This window comes from Acomys minous, assembly GCF_964271855.1.
Source record: "Acomys minous genome assembly, chromosome: 9".
NCBI classification, from domain to species: Eukaryota; Metazoa; Chordata; class Mammalia; order Rodentia; family Muridae; genus Acomys; species Acomys minous.
In genome coordinates, this window is record NC_140490.1 from 15,977,573 (window position 1) to 15,999,580 (window position 22,008).

The following is a 22,008-nucleotide window of genomic DNA, read 5'->3' on the forward strand; positions in this document are numbered from 1 at the left end:
AGAAGGAACAGGAAGGGAGCCTACCATAGAGGTCCTGTGAAAGACCAGCCAGCAGGAGATCCAAGCAGATACTGAGACTCACAGCCAAACTTCAGGATGGAGCACAGAGAGTCTTTTGGAAGAGTTGGGAAATAGAAGGACCTGGAGGGGTCAGGAGCTCCACAAGGAGACCAATGGAGCCAACAAATGTGGACGGAGGAAGGGGGTGCTGCAGAGACTGATGCACCAACCAAGAACCATGCATGGTGAGGACCTAGACCCTCTGCTCAGATGTAGTTGATAGGCAGCACAGTCTCTTTGTGGGTCCCATAATATGGGAAGTAGGGACTATTTCTGACATGGACTCTGGCCTCCACATGTTGATCACTTCCCCCTGCTGGAGCAGCCTTGCCAGGTCACAGAGGAAGAGGATACAGGCATGTACCCTCTTGATAGGCTGAGGTCAGATGTTAGGGGTGGAGGGTTCCCCTTTCTGAGGACTAGGGGAAGGAAGGAAAGGGTATAAAGTGGGAGGTTGGGGTCAGAAGGGCACCAAGGGAGGTGCTACAATTGGAATGTAAACTGAACAAAGTAAAAATAGATAAATAAAAGTAATAGGCATGTCAGGACCACAAGACTGAAAAGTGAATGACCAATGGGCCCCCACACAGAGAAATAAGGACCCATGTCTTACCTGCCACCCCTGTTCCATCTCAGGCAGTATCCCTGGAGGGGGTCGGCAGAGGAGGAGCGTCACTTCTTCTGGAGCCCCTCGCAATAAATGGAGCACGTCCTACAAGAAAACCAGTCACAGTTACATCTGGGGTTGCCTCACTAGGGGCTGTGGCTTTGTGCTATTCACTGCTTCAAGGAAACCAGTTCCCCAGCTCTCACTACTGTCTGCCTCCAGATGACTTGAGAAAATGCCACTGTAAGCTTAGCTCCCCAAATTCCCAGGAGCCAAGAGCCACAAACAGCATCTTAGGATCTCATAGCAACAATACACTAAGGCCTTTGGGAATCTCTTCCTAAAGAGCATCCTAGGGATGCTCCCCTATGGAATTGTGGTGACCTCATCTCTGCTCCTTGCCTTCTCTCATGTCTCTGCCTGCTTCCTTCTACACTGCCCAGGGCTAATCTTTCCAAAATAAACTCACTCTCCTGCCATGCCACATCCCTGCTCACCCCAACCACAGAGCTCACAGAACCTGCAGTTGCCCTCCACTACCTTTTACAACTGCTGTCTTCCACCTGCTCATCTTTGCAACACAACCTGAACTTCCCCAAAACTGAACCTGTGCTTAAGGCACCCTCTCGCTGCAGGGGGCACAAGGTGCCTTTGTATTCCCATATCTATGCCAGGATCTTTCAACCTCCTCACCTTATCCACCTTTGGGGCTAGATAATTCTTTGTTGGGACCCATGCCCTTTGTGTCAAAAGGTGGTCAGCAGCAACATTAGTCTCTACCCACAGAATGACAACAGCATGTATCAGCTGTGACAACTACAATTGTCTCAAGATTCATAAAGTCCCCCAAGAGCCAAGCAACATCATGCCTCTTTGAGAATCTCTAGCCCAGGTGCTCTACAATGTCCCCTCAGGTCTACCATTGATTGTATTATTTATGTTTATATCTGGAATTCCTCCAAAGGCTCATGTGACAAAGGCGTGGTCCCTAACTCATGGAATTGTTTGGAGGTGATGGGATCTATAAGACGTAGAGCCTATTGGACACAGTCAGGCTACTGGGATGTACCCGTAAAGGGGATTTCGATCTCTGTCTCTGTCTCTCTGTCTCTCTGTCTCTCTGCCTCTCTGCCTCTCTCTGTCTCTGACTCTGTTTCTGTCTCTGTCTCTCTCTCTCTGTCTCTGTCTCTGTCTCTCTCTGTCTCTGTCTCTGTCTCTCTCTCTGTCTCTGTCTCTCTGTCTGTCTGCCTCTCTCTCTCTCTCTCTCTCTCTCTCTCTCTCTCTCTCTCTCTCTCTCCTTCCCTCCCTCCCTTTCTCCATCCCAGCTGCCATGAGGAGAGAAGCTATACTTTGCCACACTCCCCACTGTAAAGTTTGCTTCACCTCAGGCCCATAGACAATGGAACCAAGTGGTCATGGACTACAACCCCTGAAACTGTGAGCCAAAACAAAACATCTCTTTTTAAAGTCAGTTTTCTCAAGCATTCTGTCACAGTGGCAGAATGTTCTCAGTCCCTCTTCCTGGTACATGAATATGTCTTTGATTCATCTTATGTAGCTTCTGTGGTTTTCCTGTCTTCTCATCCCTGCCATGACCTCTGAGGATACCCAGCTGTCTCCTCACGCCATCCCCATGTCTAAAGTCCCTTGTGGGAATCCCCAGTAGTGACTCTTCATTTGGATCATGTAAACATTTGCAGACAAGGCCTCCTCATCTATAAACTCATACAGTTCTGAGACCTGCACAGACCACCTACCCTACCCAGAGCTTCTTTCTCCTTGTGAATAGCCCAGTTTGACATACCCTATGTATGGGCTACATGAGGCTTCCCCTTGGACTTGGCTGGAGAAAGGGACAAGGAGAGAGGGAGGTTGGTGTTGGCTCCTGGCCTCCTCTATTGGGTCATCATAGATGATTACATCCCTCAGTGAAGACCTCAGACCATGCCAGTTCTGCTACCCATTCTGTCTCGAGGGTTGGGTAGCTATTCCTCCCTGTGCCCTTTTGAGTTTGGAAAGGTGAGTGGCTGTACTCCATGTCACTACACTCACCTCTAATCTCCTAATAACATGCCCACACCTTTACTAAAGTCTCTTCAAACGACTCTACTTTCCACCAATACCACCAATTAACAAAGACATTTCCTTGGGGGTTTTACTACAAGTCAGTCAGTCCCCCTGTGTCTCTGTCTGTCTGTCTGTCTCTCATCCTCACTCTCATTTTTTTTTAATGATGTGTGTCTGTGAGTGTGCACATCTAAGTGCGAGTAGCTGCAAAGACCAAGAGAAGGATCGGATCCGCTGGAGCCGGAGCTACAGGAAGCTGCGAGTCACTGGCCCCAGGTGCTGAGAACCAAACTCAGGCCCTCTGCAAACCAGCACGTGCTCTCACCCACTGAGCCATCTCTCCTGCCCTGCATGGTTTTGACCCCAGGTGAGACAGGCTATGTTTCACTATGCGTGCGTGCAAAGCTATACACTCAGCACTAGAATCTCAAGGAGAGTGGAAAGGGAGCCTCTTTAGTTCTTCCAGCCTCAGATCGCCTCCTAGAATGCACACAGAGAAACCATTCACCACACAAGCCAGCTTTCCTGTTGACGTTCACCGAGGGGCCTACTGAAAAGCAATACTTACTGAAGGTCAGACAGTTTTAAATTGAGATAGAAAATAAGATATGGGCACATCCTATCGACTGGTTTCTATAGGCTCCAAGCCCAGATCCAGGTGTAAATTCCAAGAGCCCAAAGTATTCTCTGTGGGGTTGGCTCTCAAAGAAGCATGGCTTACACCAGCACACATCCAGAGCTGTACTCCCCACCCCCACGGCTCTGAGCACCTGGAAAGCGAGCCCTTCTATGGGCTTTCCATTCACCGCAAGGATAATGTCTCCAGCTGCTATGGCTCCGTGCTCTTCAGCTGGCTGCCCAGGAAAGAGTGTCTTAATCCTTACAAGGTGGCCCTTCGGGTGGCTGCGGTTTCCTCTCTCCATCTGTATGAAACTGAATCCCAAGCCGCGGCTATTCTTTTTTAGTTTGACTTCAAACTTAGGACCTGCAACATGGGATTTCATGAAAACAGACCGTTCAGTGTAGTGCAACTCGCCAGCCTTGACCGTGAGTCGTCAAGGAGATGAGATGCTTCCGTTTTGCAGAGAAGTGTTTCCTGTGCTAGCTTTGATGATGGATTCCATCACACACATTACAGGTCACTGCTGCCCACAGAGTCTAAGTTGTAAATACAAACCATAAAGGTCCTATCAAAAACAGCTACATGTTTTAAAAATGAAAGAAAACAGGTAAGGTTAAATCATATTTAAGTGAATGGTATTTAAGTCAATACAGATGCTCCTCAAATTTCAAGGGGATTGCATCCTGACAAATCCTGCGCAAGATGGAACGACTGTGTGTTGAGAGTGCATTGAAGGAACCTAACTTCTCCAGCATCCTCGCTTAGCAATACAGCCTACTGCAGTTTCCCCTGGCAACTGTGGTACTAAGCTACATCTCACCACCACTTCCCAGCATCTCAATGAGAGACTCAAGCTCAAAATATGCTCTCTTTTGAATATGTGTGACTATCACACCCTCATTATGCCATGTCAGAGACTGTCGGCATGTCTAAATCACTACCGCATAGGTATGGAATCGGCACGGATGATGACTGAGGTCATCTTTATTCTTCTCGCAGACTAAGGCTTTGCACTCTACTGCACCCTCTCCATTTGGGTTGCCACGTTTTAAATGTTCAACAATCAGTCACATATGGCGAGTGACTGCCAAATTAAATGTTTAAATATAAACAACCGAATTTATATGTAAGGACGGGGCTTTAGACATGCACCATCTGCTTACAGCATCAAGTAAAAACTTATCACATATAGATAGCAATGTGGGATCTTAATAGTGTTTTAGTTCATGCAACATGAAATTTTAGTAAATGGATTATAGTGATAATGACAGTCAACGTGGAAGGATGTTCTACCTGCCATTTTGCTTAGCCATGTCCGCTGACCAGTCACTTCTAGATGCCAGGGTTGGACACAGCCTTGGGTAGCTAGGGAGGCTAGTAACCAAAGGGGGCTTCTGGATTCTTCTGGTTTGTCTTCATTAATTTAGAAGGTAAATGTGAACAGAGCGACAGAGCCTTGGCTTGTAACTTTTCACTGGAGCAAGAATGAAAATAGCTGAAGAGAGAGTGAGGTCTGTGGCACGAGCACGTCTGCGATGGCCACACAGGCCTGAGCTGCTGAGCGTTTAGCTCGCTGTTCAAAGGCTCCACTTGGAGTGCACAGAGGAGGTAAAGGGAGAAGAGGCAGAACTGATTTAAGGACGATGGCAACACTGCGCACCCCACCTGCCTCACACCTCCTGTGGCAGGGCCATAAACCTCCCTGTGGAAGGGGTGGGATACGGCTATCCTCCAATCCATGCTGTTCTATAGAAGCAGCCCTTTCCTGACAGGAGAGAAAACCACACAGACGTGCAGAGCGGTGAACCAAGAGATGCAGTAGCTCTTGTAAATGACACCACTAACAAGGCTAGGTTCCTGATGGCCTTGTCCCCCTGTCTGCCTGATCAGCGCTGGGATGGCTTTGCTACAAGTGCCTGGCAGGCCTGTGGAACCAATTGTACCTGAACATACCTGACCCTTCATGTCAACTCCATTCCTAAATGTTTATGTGCAAACATTAATGATGAGGAAACTGCACAAGGCTTGGGGGTAGGGTGGGAATTCTTGGTGGTGGCAGTCATTTGGGCACTTTGGTTTTTCAAAGAATGTTATCCACTAGCTTGGATGATGATCATGAGCAACACTGCCGGTGTGTGTGTGTGTGTGTGTGTGTGTGTGTGTGTGTGTGTGTGTGTGTGTGTAACCCAGAGGCAGTCTCCCTGCCTTTCCCTTTGACTTGACAACTCTATAGCAGTATATAATGATATGACAATAGTAACACTCAATTTTCTCTCCTCTTACCATCTGTCACTGAGACACAGCTCGCAGGTCTGCCAGGCCCTCCTGTTACCAGGGAAACAGCCATGTGCTCGTCTCCCATCCTGCCTTCAGCTGAAGGACACTGTGGTGCAGCCCTGGGGCCTCTTCTCTCTAAGACCAGCTGTGCCACCTAGAAAGACGAGTGGACAAACTAAGCTCACGCTTCACACGGCAACCACAGATGCTTCTTACCTTGCTGGTGCTTCCAACCAGCTGCTTCACCTAATTCTCAAATCCACATTAGCTCTTGCTGGGATACAGACGGGCAGATCCAAGTGTAAGTAGACAAGCACTGCTGAGGGTAACATGTGTGCCTCTGTGTCAGCACACACACTAGCAAGCCTGCCTTCCCTCATCTCTCGCTCTCCCCTCCCCTACTCATTCTCCTTAAAGCATCCTTGCCCTTGTGCATGCTCCTTCAGAACACGGGGTCATCCCCCTAGAAACTTCTCAAGGACCACAGTTGGAGTCATCCAGCTGTTCCTCTTCTGCCTTCATGACCACTTGGTTTTAAAGCTTATGAGTTCTCTAGCAAAAAAAAAAAATCTACCTCTTCAGGGTGCCTCCATTCCCTCTCCACGGCCAGGGGCACTGCAGTAAGCTTGACCCTGGCTCACTGGCCCATTTCCATTTCTTTAGTCCAGTCGCAGCATGGCTACTAGTGGACTTGTCTAAGACACAAAACAGAACCTGCAATAACCAGTTTAAAGTCCCCCCCATATCTCCCATCACTTGAATCCCAAAGGCTTGGAATGCCATCCCAGACCCCTGCTGGCTGATGGGCCCTCACCCCATTCGTTTGCCTGGCTCAGTTTTTTATACTTCCCCAGAGCACCTCATGCTCTCATTACCCAGAACAGCTCAAAACGGACGTCACCAGGAAGCTGATTAGAAATGCCAGGCTCCCATTTGGAGCACTTGACCCTGACTCCATCCTTCGGCTGCAACTGTCTTTCAGCACCAGGCCCGTGGCCCCACAGTGGAGAGTCCTACTTGTGGTTGTGCCAGTGTTCCAGACCTATCTTCTCTAACCACGGGCATTAGTGAAAGCCTAATAAACAGACAGCGCTAATTAGCTAGGAGCCCTTCCCAGGGTATGAGAAGACAGAGAGACCTCACCTGGACCTGGCAGCTGGGCAGAAGGCCCTTGAAATCCTTTCTTTCCCTGTTAACTCCTCCATCCCCAAGAGGAAGCGATAGCAATATGTAGCTCGGGATGTTGAAGCAATTAAAAAGCTCCAATGTGAGGCAGAGGACAGAGCCCAGTGGCGATACTGGGACTCTGCCTGGGTGTCACGCAGGCCAGGGAGCACGCTGATCCTGAATCTACACCTCACCATAGTGGACAGAAACCCAGAACAACCCGGCTCAGGTCCTGGTGGGTATAGGCACAGGGAGACAGACAATGACATAAACAGGGGAAGGGGGTCATTGTAAAGTGCGAAAGAGAAAGGGTCTGAGTGCAGGTGGATGCCAGGTCAATGGGGTTGGCATGAGTGTGAGTATAGCCAGTGCCAGCCTGCAGGAGCCTCTGTTCTCCCTCAGCTCTGTTCTACTGTCTAAATCAAAGCAAGCAACTATAAGCTTTCCAGAGCTATTTAAAGGGTGTGAGGTTTTCTACTTTAGAAACAGCTGTCTGCTACCTCCTGGGTTTCACATTCTCACAGAAAAGCGGTGGTAAGATGAGAAGTGAAAAGGGGGAGAAAGATGACTAAAAAGTCCTTTTTTGTTTCTTGGCTACCTCATTCCTACCTAGGGGCAGCTGTAACTTCCGATGTTCTAGAAAGCTCTGAAAGTATGAAAGGGTCCCCATTAATGATGTACTCACCTGCCCAGGGCCCTTGAGGCACTGCACAGCCTGCTTGTGTGTGAGGCCACACAGACTCACTCCATCCACCTGCAGAAGCCTGTCACCTGGGAAAGGAACACTTGTCATGTTTCCTGTCCACCAGGGATGCAAGAAGTCCTCTGTAAGGCTCCTGCCTAGGGCTCAGGAGGCAGAGCTGCCTGGTACCCCTGGGCTCAGCAAGAGCCTGCAGGAAACTGAGCATTGGCTGCCTTTCTGATCACCCTGTGCCTGTTCGTGGGGCACACAACAGAGCAAAGACATGAAAGTCTGTCTATTATTAGCTCACAGAATGGCCAAGCAGGTCTGGGCACCCTTATCTTTCCTCCTGTTTTCCTGTGAAACTGTTTTTTAAAACATTTTCAACTTGCTCAGAGGTATTATTTATATCCCCAAGATGCTTTCTATTTAAAAAAAAAAAGTCACGAAGAGACCATAGTTGTTGTTAGAGATTCTCAAATTCAAGAGGAAACTGAAATAAACAATATCTTTGGTGTCTTTTGTTGTTGTTGTTCAATTAGGGCAGTTTCAAGGAAAATAAAAATCACTCCTTTCCTTCAGAGCAATGAGAAATGATTCCAAGAGAAGTCTCACGGTACTCCATGTTAAACTGGGGCCATCAGTGTAGTTCTGTTTTCTAAGAAAAGGCAAAGAGAAAGGTCATAGCTCATGACGTCCCCTGTGCTATAGAGGGGTCATCAGTACCAGCCCTGTCTCCCTAAGGAGTACCCTTTTCCAGCAGCAAGCTTCTCTTAAAAGTTCTACCCAATGTTTATTATGAACTTTAAACCACTGCCAAATGATCAGGTGGGTGAAGCAGGCAAAAACCTCCCTTCCCCAGGCAGAGAAATCAGGTCCCAGAGAGACAGAAGGCTCTAGAGCTGAAATGAGCAAGGCCTGAGCTGTCCCTCTCAGCCAGGGTTCAAAGCCAGCTAAAGCAGAACTCCCAGCATGACGCAGCCCTTACCCTGTAGGATCTGCCCTTCCCTGGCAGCTGGGCCTCCAGGAATGATGGATTTCACATAGATTCCTCCATGAGGTACGCTGGTATTAATGCCACCCTAAAAAATACAAAGGCACAGTTACAACCCATCTGCTCCCTCTTGGGTGCTTCCCACCCTCCCTCAAAGGAGAAGCGACCTTGGCCAGCTACTATCGATCCCACTCTGACAGTCTTCTGCATTGGCCCAGACAAACTCTCCTCAGCAGTGAGCAAGAAGGTCAGATTGATACAGACCACAGGACAAAACCAAGCCAAGCCAAGCCCCCGCTGGCACACAGCATGAGTTCTGTAACCAGAGTAGTGTACGGTGCACAAAATCTGTCTAGGCAGCAAGCAGCATAGGTCAGGCTTGCTCTAAGGACTGAGGACTTGTTTTTGGCACACCTTGGATGTTTCCATGTTTGCTGGATATAAATTCAGGAGTAAAAATAAGTTTAAACTACATAGTTCCTTGAAATTCTTATTTATTTATTTATTTATTTATTTTTGAGGCAGGGTCTTTCTATGTAGTCCAGGCTGGCTTTGAAGCCAGGACATCTCCTACCTCCTCAATTGTAGAGTTACGGGCATGTGCCACCATGCCTGGCTCTGCACTTATTTTTACTAACTTGACAATAAAGCATGACCCTGCAGGTCAAAAGATCAAGATCTGAAGTTGCCTCTTTCTTCCAACTTAGTTCACGTAGTAGACATACATATAGGCAGATCTTTTATCAGTGCTATTTCTCATTCTTCTTCAGTCCTTTACTCTTTCCCTGTCTCATTTCCCACTCCACTACTGATACAGTAATAACGAACATATGCTCATACACCTCTGTTTACTTTTCTCCACACTTGTATAGAATTCAGAATGGACAGCCAAGCCAGTCAGCTGAATGACTCTGCTTTAGTTTGGATCTTGAACATCCCGCAAAGGCCTAGGGCTAAAGCTTAGCCTCTGGCCCGGAGCTATCGGAAGGTAGTGGAACCTGTAAGCGTGGAGCATCATGGGAAGTCCGTAGGTCACAGGCCTGAGCACCTAAAGAGAAGACCACATTCTTCCTCTTTCCTTCACTTCCTGGCCACCAGAGAGTGGCTTTATCTAGCCTACTCTTCTACCAGGGTACGCTGCCACAGCCCCAGAGCAGCAGGCTGCCAATCGTGAATGGAAACCTCTAAAACTGCAGGCCAGAGCGAACCTCTTCACTTTGTAATTCAATTATATTTCTCCTGTTTGTAATCACGGTGGAAAACTAATTAATGGACTCTATGGGCTAATGCAAGTCTATGCAGCGGACTCAAGACTCTTCTGAAAGTGCGTTTCTAGCAATGCTAGCGTAAAACTTCAAAGTGGCCAGGCAGCAGGAAAGGGACTGTGACCCACGCACGATCCGGCTGCAGCTGTGAACTCACACGGCTTTCCTTGCTAGACTTCAGGCTTTTCACCCTCTGAGCTCGCAGGTGAACAACACAGTTCTCAGGTCCAGGGAAACAAGCATAAGTTCATTTCACACTATAGAGTAGTCTTTGTGTTTTATTAACAAACACAGGTCAGTCGAACTCAGCTAGGTTGTGTGTTGTCCAGAACAGAGGCTCACAGTCAGTTTTCTCTATATAGCTTTCTTCTCAATAAATACCTGATAGAAACCTTTCCACGGGGGTGGAGCTAATGCTGATTCGTTTGTCTTAGGGATACCAGCTTATTTCTCTGCACGTGTGCCAGACCGTGTGCAACCTTTTCTCCGTCGATCTGTGCTCACTTTCTTCGGTGCATTTGTCATGGTTAGCAACACAACATTCAACGCCTTCACATGCACAGTCTTACTTAGCAGGAGCCACATGTCTCTGACTGTGTCCCAGGGATATGTGGACTGTGTCATTACAGTAGATAGTGCCAGCTCTCGTCCCAATGTGAATGTGCATGTAATTATTCCCGTTGCCAGCAGCACAGTGTGACAGTACCCTTTTCTATTTCACACCAGCTATATTTGCCCAAGTTGACAGTTATACAGTCTAAAGTTTCCCTTTAACTTGCTTGAATGCTCCTGGAGCTTTTCATGGGCTTCAATGCCCTTTATTCATTTAATGACCATTTGGATTTAAGTGAGACTTTTCAGTCATTATTTTTGAAATGAAAATTCTCCAAAGAAAATCAATGGTTTTGCTAAGTCAAAAGAAATCACCAGTCTCCTCTTGGCATATGCATATGCATATATCTGAATAATCTAAAATTTTTGAGAAAATGCTGTGTTGTTTGGTATCATGTGACAGGATTGTTTTGTCAAACCAAGAATAAACTGACCAGACTTAGTCTCTGCCTGTCAGTCCCCATGGACTCATAGCCTTATTTCCTGGTGTTAATCATCTGCTGGAGGTTCAGCAATTCAGGGCTCCTTGCTCTACACTCACAAGGGAAGCAAAGGGTGCAGCTTTCCAATCATCATCATTTGGGTTACCTGGGAAATGTTTCAATGCCTTTGTTGTTTCCTTACATGCTGGGAACTGCCATTCTCTTTCTTGGAATCCAGCGGTGTCATCACCGAAGTCCAGCCCTAACCCAAGGTCTTTAAAAGGTCATATTCAGTGCTCACTGATACAAACAATGCCTTCCAAAATGGGGCCTCTGAATTTGTGGGCAGCACCTCTATGACCCCCGTTTCCTGTTCCTTTGGGTGGTTAGTTGCACGGGGAATCCCTGTCTTACACATCTGCCAGGTGGAGCTCAAACGCCAGACTCAAAGTGTCAGACAAAGTAAAGGCGTCAAAGGTGGACTTTGTCCTGGCCCCCGGAGGACGGAGAGCGAGTTTATTTCAGTCCTACTGCTGGGATGGCTGTGAGTTCCCCGCTCACCATGAAGCTCTGCCTTCCTATCCTCTCTTTTAATTCCAGCTTGAGCTTGGAGCCAGACTAATTCACCCAGTTTCTTCTGCATTAGCTTCTATTGTTGCTCTTCCTTAGACCACAGCACAACCTCAGGCTGCTCTGCGTCTCACGGTTTGTCTTTCAATTCTCCTTCCACATAGGCAGCTCAGTTTACCCCTTACATACAATGTGCACATAAGCACATAAGCACATAAGCACATTGTCAAAGTGGAGTGCCCTTCAAGGCTCTGGAGGGATACCATTTTACTGCTTTCCAAGTTTACTAAAATGTCTTACGGTCACGCTGAATCCAAGCGTCCCATCTTCCTTAACCAGCTCGACAAAGTAGATTTCACCAGCTTTGGTTCCTAGAGGTGATGGGGGACAAGAAGCAGCGCCCTGTCACAAACAAACAGAAAAACAGAGCCATGAGACACCTGCCCTACATCTGCGGCAGATGCTCAGCTCTCATACACTGCTAGGAGCATGCAGCGCTGCCCCCAGAAAGAGCATGCGCCTAGAGAGACATCTCCAGCTTTATCAGTTCCTTTACATGTGACCCTTCTATAACTCTCAGACTCTCTGACCTCCATGTCATAGTCCACAAGTGGCCTCTAAGAGCATCTCCTAACTGTGACTACAAATGTGCCGGGACATGGCAGGGGATGAATAACTGCAGATCCCTCCTGTCTGCACTCCCATTGGAAACATCCGTGTTGGAACTGAAGCTGTTCAAATACTTTCTGGGTTACTCAACATGTGATGCCAGCCAAGTACAGGATGCTGGCTACCAGATGCACAGCAACTTCTTGAGTCAAAAGCAAACCTCAGGAGAATTTCTGACCATTCCTCACAAGACTAGTCATGTTATGATTGATTTTTTTTTCCAATAGTTGAAGGCTTTATGAAAAAGACCATACTGTGTACTGGGCAATTTCATTGACTTGTGACAATACCCATGTAAGACTTGTTTATCCATTCAACTAGTTATGCAACATTTATTGAGTACCTATTATGTCCAGGGTGCTGCGGTTAGAACATCTCCTCGAAAAAGCATCCTTAAATTTAACTACTACCAATATAATATTAAGAGATGAAGCTTGCATAGTGATTAGGTCATGAAGGCACAGCCTCATGAGTGCATTGCTGTGGGAGTGGTCTGGGTGTCTAGGCACACTCTCCCCCACGTCATGCCTCCTGCCACAGCATGACACAACACAATACCTTCACCAGGTGTGGCTCCTTGATCTGGGACTTCCCAGTCACCAAATAAACCATCGTTTGTAGTTCAGCCACTCTGTTCTGGCAGTGGAAAGGAGAGGAATGGCATGGAACTTCTATGCAAATCGCTGGAGACGCTGAGGAGCCCCACTTGCCCACGCTGCACTGCTGCCTAAGGCGCTTGAGGCTTTTAGCAAGGCCATATCCTATCAGATGACCAGTAACTTCTGTGATAATAAGTTCATGTGAATGTAACAAAGGGATTGTCGTCACCTGGACACCCAGAAATGCCGCTAGTATGAAGAAGAACAGAGATGCAAAGCCAGGTCTAGCTGGGATGTAAGCCCAGAGGCACATCTGGATTTCAACACGGTGTTCTGAACTGATGCACCACTGCTTCTAGACAAGAAATGTACCCCGCCCCCTTCTCCCCCCCCCCCCCGGATTCCCTGCTGTCCCTAGGCTCTCTTTGCTTTGAGATTCCTAGTCTATGTTGGAAAATACTACTAACTCACGGGAAAATAAATAAGCTGAAGTAAACTAAAAATAATCATTTCAACAGAAGAGCTTTCAAAGAGATCACTGTATAACAGAGAAAGTGCCTCTTCTTCCAAAGACTACACACTCCTTGATTTGGCAAGGTTTTCTTTTTACAAACACTGAAACTTGAGGAATGAAACAACTGTAATGGATGAGAGCCAAAGTGGCTACTACACCACTGGTGACCTGGCCACAAAACTGGACACATGCTCTAAAAAAGTCCAGTTGATACAGGTCCTGTAGCTGTTCAGTCCCACTCACCTGCCCCTAAAGTCAGCTTGTAGGTTTCCCACCACAAAAGTCCCAAACACAGAAAGGCGCCTTCTAAAGAAAAGCTTGAGAGCATGGTTTCTGCTCTGGAGTCCAACTCCATAGATTGTGGTCTCAGATTGCCACTAACTCCTTGGAGGCTTTAACACAAGGTTTCCCCCTTTGTGCCTTGGGTAAAACATTACAGTGGGGGTTGACTGTCATAACTTCCTCATGTGACTGTCATCCAGCTTTCATGAGGTCACTACATAAAAAACCCAGGGAACCACTGGACACATAGGCAGGTGACTATTGTCCTTACTATTCTCTGCTGACTCTCTACATCCAGTTTTTGTTTGTTTGTTTTTATCTAAGGCAAACTCTCACTATGTAACCCAGCCTGGACTTGAACTTGCTACGTAGATCAGGCCTCTGGCCTTAGGCTCCCAAGTGCTAGGATTAGGGGGTGAGCCTTCAAGTTCAACTGTATCCAGCTCATCATGCCCGAGCTGTCTGAATGAGCATCGCAGCCAACTAAGACACCAACATGAATAGAGCCGTGATGTGTGCCAGACCTTGGTCCTTGGGTACAGAACATAATAAAGCCACTCAGCACACCGATTCTCCTAAGTTTAAGGGACCTGTGGGACAGTGTAAGTGGGCAGGTCCCCAGTGTCCTCTGGCCCCTGAAGCCTATCATTGGAACCTGCTGATGCCGCTCCCGTCCAGCAGGAAAGACACCAACACTGGGAACTCTTCTTGCAGCAGTTTTTATTCAGGATCCTGGAGTGACCCCGGGAAAAGCTCCCACAGAACCTTTTATAGTGTGCCTGTCCTATCAGAAACTGCCACGTCGCCACTCCTGGTGGGTGCATTCGGATCACACCACCTCATGCCATGCCTTGTCAGATCACACCACCTGACGCTATGACTTGTTTGAATCACGCCACCTCACGCCATGCCTTCAGGCATGCGCATAAGGGGCTTGCTCACTGCGCATGCGCATAAGGATTACTCACTGTGCATGCGCAAAGGTTTACTCACTGCGCATGCGCAAAAGGGGGCGCATTGCGCCGGGGAAGCAGCAGGGGGCGCTGCTATCTGTGGCTCTCCACAGGAACCAAGGATTTTTCTTTCTTTCTTTCTTTTTAAAATTTATTTATTTATTATTATGCATACAGTGTTCTCCCTGCATGTGTACCTGCAGGCCAGAAGAGGGCATCAGATCACATTATAGATGGTTCTGAGCCACCATGTGGCTGCTGGGAATTGAACTCAGGACCTCTGGAAGAGCAGAGAGTGCTCTTAACCTCTGAGCCATCTCTCCAGGCCCAGGAACCAAGGATTTTCTAACCTTTCCCTGCATGAAGAATAAGGCCTTCATGTGAGAAATGCCTTCTGTGTACCTGGAGACTATGCTCCAAAGACTAAGGGTCAGGGACACAAGGATTTAAATGACCTGCCTCACTAAGTGTCCTCCAGTTGGCTTATGTTTTCTACTTAGTCACAGTTCCCCACAGTCCTCCATTGACACCAAACCTTCTATAGAAAGTCACATTTCTCCACAGTCCTCCATCGACACCAAGCCTTCTATAGAACACACTTGGGTTAACTGTGTCTTTGGGGCTGCATTTTCACACAAAATCTCCTGGAAACCATACAATCAATAAAGGTATGTATTCTTCTTTGGTCAACATGCCTTTGTTATAAGGATCTTATCCAGTAAACGAAGAGGAAACTATTCCTTCTGCATACTGGGCACAGCACACTTCTCTGGGCTGTGGGTGAGAGAACTGTCTATTCTATTCTTTGCTGTGTTGGCCTCTGGGCAGAACCCAATACATATGTAGTGGTTGACAACTGTTTGTGAAGTGAAAGAATGTTTGTCTGGTGAAGCAACTGAGTCCAGAGAAAGCAGCGGCCCCACCTGGGCTGGGAACAGCACTGCAGTGCCAGCTTGTCCTATGGATATGCGGGACTAGTCCTCCCTTGGTGGCAGTTCAGAAGCAAACCACTTGGATGCCGTGGCATAGTAATAGGCTCAGGCACAATTTTGCCCCGATCCTTTGACCAAAGTGACAAATGCAAACATCTGCTCAACAGTGGGCTCAAGCTTCATCTTTGAGGTCCTTGGGACAGATATAACACTTCTACCCCCACAAGAGAAATATGGAAGACACAGAGCAACTCAGCTGTTTCAACCAGGGTCCCCCAAAGAACAAGAAAGTGCACGCACTCTGGGCAATGGAGGACAGTTCATACCAGGCCTGTTTCAAAGATCTCAGCAGTGTTTAGAGAAAGCAGTGAACAGCAGCTGAGTTCCTGTGGTAGGTACAGGGGATGCTAGGGCCGCTCTGGGCCTGGGTTTGTGGCACGCATGTGGCTAATGGAACCAGTAATTCATTCTGCAGTAACAGTGCTGCTCATCACTGAAGGGAAGGCCACCTATGTCAACACAGGGCCAGAGGCATGCTTAACCCCATTTGTGGCAGACTTTCAGGCTCTTGTCAAAGCCTCTTCTAGTCAGAATCAACTGGAGGAGCCTATGAACATCAGCTGCCAGAGACCCAGAGGGGGGGAAAAAAGGTGGACCTGGGAGACACTGGGAGTACTTGCCTACTCAGTAACCAAGGAGACAGCATGTGATGCACAGCAATGACAGGAGCCAAGGCCTTGCTTTATCTTCTTGCTCCATTAGGCAATGGTAAGCACAAAGTTATTTAGCTACCAGCTCAAGGGCTGATTAGAAGTCAAGATTATAAGAGGCCTAGTGGTCCATGCCTTTCCCTCAGCACCAATCAATTCCCTCCTGTTGTCATCATCAGAAACAGTTCTAATAGGCGAATAGGAACATTAGAAGCTCTGACCTGGGCCCTGATGCCCCAATGCAGTACCTCTGCCTGCTCTCCATGCTACCAGCTTGTAGCTGCTTGACATGGCACATGGAGAGCACAGGACATGGGAGCAGGGCTGGACCCGTAGACTACAGGATAAGCATCTTTAATGATAGAGGGGAGGGTGGAGGCCCCTGCCTGAGTGGTGAGCTATGCACCTGAGCCATTTCTGGTCCTCTGACGTTTCTGTCCTGGTCATACGTGTGTGTTGACTGTCTTCCCATGTGTCCATGGCTCAGGATGCCTGTACATAACATGCCAGATCTTGCTGTACTGCTCTTTTCTTCGCTGGAGGTATTTCCATAAACACCTACGAAAAACAAGCCAAGAAGTCAATGTTTGGAGAGGCGGCATATCAGCAGCATCCTACATGAGACACAGAGTTCTCCTTGAGTGACAGAGAGAGAGTTTATAGTTGCAGAGGATGTTATGAGTTCAGCATTTCATGAAGAATGGTGCACCCAGAGTACAGAAAGGGAACGTTCTAGATGTGACTAGATACATAAATAGAAGTCACTTGTGTGACTTCCTAGTTATGATAACATGGGAGCAAGGATAGAGAAGAATGCCAGTTCCTCTTTATTAACCTTCTGTCATTTGCATGATAGGAGGAGAGAGGAGAAGAAAAGAGTTAAGGAGAAAAGAGTAGAAGGGAAGAGAGGGGGTGGGAAGGAAGGGAAGGAAGGGAAGGGGAGGGACGGGGAAGGGAAAGGAGGTGATAAATTCTATCTTCTCAACAGGCTACCAAGAAAATGTCTTCTCACTTTAATTAGAATCACATTAATTGTTTGTTTAATTAATTAGTTAAAACAGAATCCAAAGGATGAACTAGTTTGTCCCAAATCCCATATTCAACATGTGGGGCTTCTCTTAACCCTAACCTTCAACACAACCACTCGGAGCACAGAGGTTACCAGCATGTTACACGGAGACCAACATGTAGCATCCTTGGGGTATACTTAGTAATACTAGGCTCTGGGCTCCTTTAAGTGAAGTCTGGCCGAGAGTTCCTGCTTATGCCAACTGGCATAGAACAAATCAAAAAAACATGAGATGTGGATCAATCAGTGGACCCTGGAGTAAGGTAACTAACATTTCTGGCCTTTGATTTCTTTATATCTAAAATAGATATGTTAGTAGCATAATACTGCAGGATTAGTGAAACAGATTATTCATAGACTGAGACCTCTATGTGTGTATATAAAGATGTGTTTGTACACACACACACACACACACACATATATATACATATACATTCTCAAATACATATATAGATTGTCATATATAAATCATCAAATATATTTACTGTCAGTGTGCTAATTCAATATCAATGGCTCAACAGATGTATGCTGGAGAAAAGAGGCATGATAGAGTTTCTTTAGACCTGGAGGTGGGAACATATGAGCAGACTTACTGCTTTGATACAGCTTGATTGCATCCAGTGAAGTGCATGTGCTTAAATGCTGCATTGGTTTGATTTAATAAATTTGGTCTTGAACAATCCAAACATAAGGCTATTTGGTATACAGTAAGTGGGGAGGGTACCAGCCTGGTCTATAAGCCATATTCCTGATCATTTTTCTCAGAGCCCACTGTCACCATCCTTTGGGCAGTATTGCAAACATCTGTTCACTTTCTTCCCATGCCCTACATGAAAGCAGAGGATGGGACTTTAGACCTGAAAGCCAGACTATCCCGCTGTGCCCTTTGTGGCAGAAGTATAAGCTAGGAGTCATGGGTAATCGTGATTGACAACTTGATAGGATCTGAGAGGCGAGCCTTTCCTCAGAGTGAGAGGCACCTTCTGACTTTGCGAGGGAAGGTGGTAGCACTGCTCACTTCCTGTACCTTCTTGTCTTGTCTCCAAGTATCTGTCCTCAGCACTGCAGTGGGAACTGAAGACCAGCAGCTTCCCAGGAAGCCTTGAGCCCTTCAGTGACAAATGGGGCAGCTGAAGCCCTCCAGCCTCCTGGGTACACTGTCCTCAGCCTCTGCGGCATGCAGGCAGTCACTATTGTCCAACCCATCCTGCATCATTCAAGCCAGTCTGAAAACCACCCCCTTTTTGTAGTACATAGCATTCTATCGGTTCCATTCCCCTAGAGAGCCCAGACCTTCTGTGCATGATTACAACTCAGTTTACAATACATTTTTCATAACTGCTCATGACAGCTGTTAGCAGCTGGCTCCCAGTGCCCAGTCTAGAACAGCTACCTTAACAGGAAACCATCACTAGACCTCTCGTCTCAGCAGTGGACCAGCTTGGGGGAAATACCAACTGTAGCAAAGTTATGTTACCAATAAGTAACTGGGCCACCACAGAGAGATGGCATGTAACTCCCAGACAGTGGACACACTGGAATATACAAGACTATAGTTAGAGCACTGTAGATTTTGGATACCACTTTTTAACATCTTGACCATTATAGCAGGCTGCCCTTGGACTACACTGAACTGTGATTTGATCATCTGGTATTATTCCCTGACAACACAAGAAGTGAACTGAGTGCCCTCAAAGGGGAGAATGTGAAAGGAAAACGCAAAGATTACTGCCCTGCCTCAGAAAGAGCTATCGGTGCTGTAACATCCAACAGAGACAGTGGTCTTGAGGCCGGCAGGAGGGGAGTGCTGGGGCTGGCCCTCGAGACATTGTGAAAGACCTTAGTGCCGCTACCTGCAGTAAGGGTGAGAGAAAGCTACCTGGTGACAGCATGTGCAAGCGTGAGACTGGTTTTTCAAGGGCACAGCAGGTGGAAGGTCTGCATTTAGAGACGAGCCTGAGTTTGCAGGCCACCTCCTTACAAAATCACCCAGCCAAAAAGCATCAGTGGTCCTTAGTAACCAGGGTGAGAGGAAGGCATCCAGTGTGTGGTCCTTAGTGACCAGTTCCTCCATACCCTCTACAAAAAATCCCCACCAAACTGCCCCAAGTAAACATAATGTTGTCCTTTGGCCTATGCTTAGCTGTTGTCCTTTAAGTCAAAAGATGAAAATAACCAACCATTACCCAACAAAGATTTTAGGGGTGGAGGAGTAGCTACACATGTAAGAATACTGTGCCTATGGTGCAGAAGCAGGCTGCCCCTCCCCAGCTGCGTAAGTGACTGCTCCACCTGAGCCCAGCTGTAGACATCTTGAACTTGAATGACAATAAGAACTTCCTCTTCATCAGCAAGGGGAGTGGGCGGAAACAGCACACTGAGCGTATCCAGCCACACCTAATGAGGAGGCTGCTGCCTTTCGGGGAGACATGCAATCCTGGGATGCCACTCTGCCCCTGCAGTTTCACAGCATACTGATTAGTGCCACTGTGTTGCCTGTTTGCAAGCCATGACTGTGCTTGCAGAGAGCGACACAGAAGACCTACATGGAGCTTTGTGCTCATGGCAATAACAGAGGAGACAGTTCTGTTGCCAAACATAAGATGAAATGTACCTTTTGACTGGGAAATTATTAACTCTATGTTGTCAGGAGAATTCTGGATCATTCTAACAGCCATGTTGAACGTGAAGCCTTCCAGACTGATGTGATTCAAGGCTAGTATCTTCCCTCCTGAAGGAAAAAAAAGAAAGAAAGAAAGAAAGAAACTTAAATAACCCAGACACCGAAATAAGAAAGGAGGTAACTTAAAATATCTCTGGTAATTTGACTTAGCGTGTACCTGGTTTGATCTTTTTAGCTTTCTCTGCTGGCCCCCCAGGTATAAGGGAAGATATGAAAATGCCAGGTTCTGCTTGGTCTCCATCTTCTCCCTCATTAATGACAAAACCTGTAATGCAAGACAGCGTTTAGTGATAAGGTGATATTTAATGACACAGCGGCTCACAGAGCTACCAAGTGTTGATAACTGCCCCTGAGTGAGAGGTCTGGAGAAAGCTGAGTGCTCCCTCTATCACCCACAGCTAACACTAGAAATGCAGCCTGCCAGCACAAGCTGGCTTGGTGGCCTGAACCCGTGTGTGTGTGTGTGTGTGTGTGTGTGTGTGTGTGTTTCATATGTATGTAGGTTCATATGCATGTGTGTGCATGTGTATGAGAAGCCCAGCGTTTTACACTGCATGTCTTCCATATTGCTCTCCTCTTTATTACTTTATATATCTTTTCTTATATGTTTTTGGGGGTTTTTACTTTCATGTATGACTCTGTGCCACCTGTGTGTAATGCCTGTGGACATATGGTAATGCCAGAACATATCACATCCCCTGAGACTAGAGTTATCCCCGACACTGGAGCCATCATGTGGGCTTCAGCCCCTCCACTTTATTTATTGAAGCAGTCTCTCACTGAACGAACATAAAACCCACTGACTCAGTCTAATTAGCCAGCTGGTTGGAGGAATCTCCGCCTCAGCCTCCCAAGTGCCTGAATTACACGCAACACCACATTCACCCAACCTTTTTATATGGAAGCTGGGGATCCAAATTCTGCTTTCATATTGGTTTGGTGAGCATTTCATCAACAGAGCCATCTCCCCAGTCCCTGGACAGGTGATTTCTAACCAAATACCCTGTCTCTATAACTTTTTTCCTACATGGTTTAAGGATTTTAAAATGTGGTTAATAATTGAAGATGAGAAAGATTGCCTACCCCTCTACATCAGCAAGAACTGGAGAAAGGTTGGTGGGAGGTTTATGTGTGTGTGTCAGGGAGGGCGGCCTTAAATGTACCCTGAAAATATTATCAGTGCCTGCGATTAATTCTTTGTCCCAAAACTCTTAGTGTTCTTTTGAGGCACTGAAAGAAAGGAAAACGTGGAAGAGATTGTTGAAAAACCGCAAGCAGAGAGAGAAGGGGCCAGATTGGGGAAGCGGAAAAGTCAAAGGGACTAATGGGGCCTGTTCTTCCTCCTCTGAGCAGAGCCTGGGCCTCGCCTTCAGGGAGCCATCTTACCAAAACCACGGCGTGGATCCCGCTTCAGTGTCACACACACAATGTCTTGGTTGGGTTCTTCTGTAAAGCTCTTCCGCCTGCTAGTCTGTGGCCCTGGAGGTAGAACCAAAGTATCCATATGTGGGTTTTCCTCCCAAGTCAGTTGGAACCTAACAAAACACACACACACACATACACACAGAAGGAGCAAGTCACAGCATATCTCCTGCCATCCTGGGAACAGGTCACTGAGCATATGTCCCACTGAACCACAGCTGGGCCACTGTTAGTCAGGATGGAGCTGCAAGGGCAGAGACTATGGCAGTGTGGCCAAAGGTGGCCATTTTTTGCCATCACAGGCCCAAGGCAACAGGGCCCAACAACCAGGACTGATAACTCTAAAATCATGGGTAAAAGTAAAACTTTCCTCTCTTTCCTTTTTGTTTTAAGACAGGATCTTACTATGTAGCCCTGGCTGAGCCAGAATTTGATATGCAAACCAAGTTAGCCTTGAATTCACAGAGATCCTCTGCCTTCCCACCTTTCTTCTTTTTAAATTGGCTCCCCTCAGAATTTTTTTCTAATAAAGAAAAGCTAACATGGGTCTCTCGCAGTCACCGATGTACAGGGCCTGACAGCCCGGCCTACATGTCCTGGAGTCCTTCCCAAGCTTGTGTCTGGAGGAGACCCAAAGAAGCCAAAAGTTGTTTCTGGAAAGCTGGAGTCTTGGAGTAGGACACAATTTCTGTCACAGTTCTGATGGGAAAATCCCCCACTGGTGACCGACCACCAAAGTCAGTTCACATCGCCCCTCTCCAGGGACCACACCTGTGTCTGGCAGGTGGACAGTTTAGTTAATGCTTGAGATACGCAACAGTATCTAGATC

General features: G+C 47.2%; 1 protein-coding gene across 4 annotated transcripts in view; it reads right to left on the reverse strand.

The window, feature by feature from the left end:
• Positions 1-22,008, reverse strand: part of FRMPD2 (FERM and PDZ domain containing 2) — a gene marked incomplete at its 5' end in the record, with an annotated part of 120,797 nt that overhangs the window by 27,809 nt on the left and 70,980 nt on the right. For 3 of the 4 annotated variants that reach the window (XM_084793899.1, XM_084793897.1, XM_084793898.1), the window contains 10 exons: positions 674-772; positions 3,505-3,719; positions 5,640-5,787; positions 7,486-7,571; positions 8,471-8,564; positions 11,646-11,747; positions 16,411-16,562; positions 19,688-19,804; positions 19,914-20,021; positions 21,143-21,235. In XM_084793899.1, the coding sequence (XP_084650025.1) occupies positions 674-772; positions 3,505-3,719; positions 5,640-5,787; positions 7,486-7,571; positions 8,471-8,564; positions 11,646-11,747; positions 16,411-16,562; positions 19,688-19,804; positions 19,914-20,021; positions 21,143-21,235 (1,214 nt within the window). Of the gene's footprint in view, positions 1-673; positions 773-3,504; positions 3,720-5,639; positions 5,788-7,485; positions 7,594-8,470; positions 8,565-11,645; positions 11,748-16,410; positions 16,563-19,687; positions 19,805-19,913; positions 20,022-21,142; positions 21,236-22,008 lie in introns of those variants that run through there. The other variant, XM_084793900.1, reaches the window with a different exon arrangement.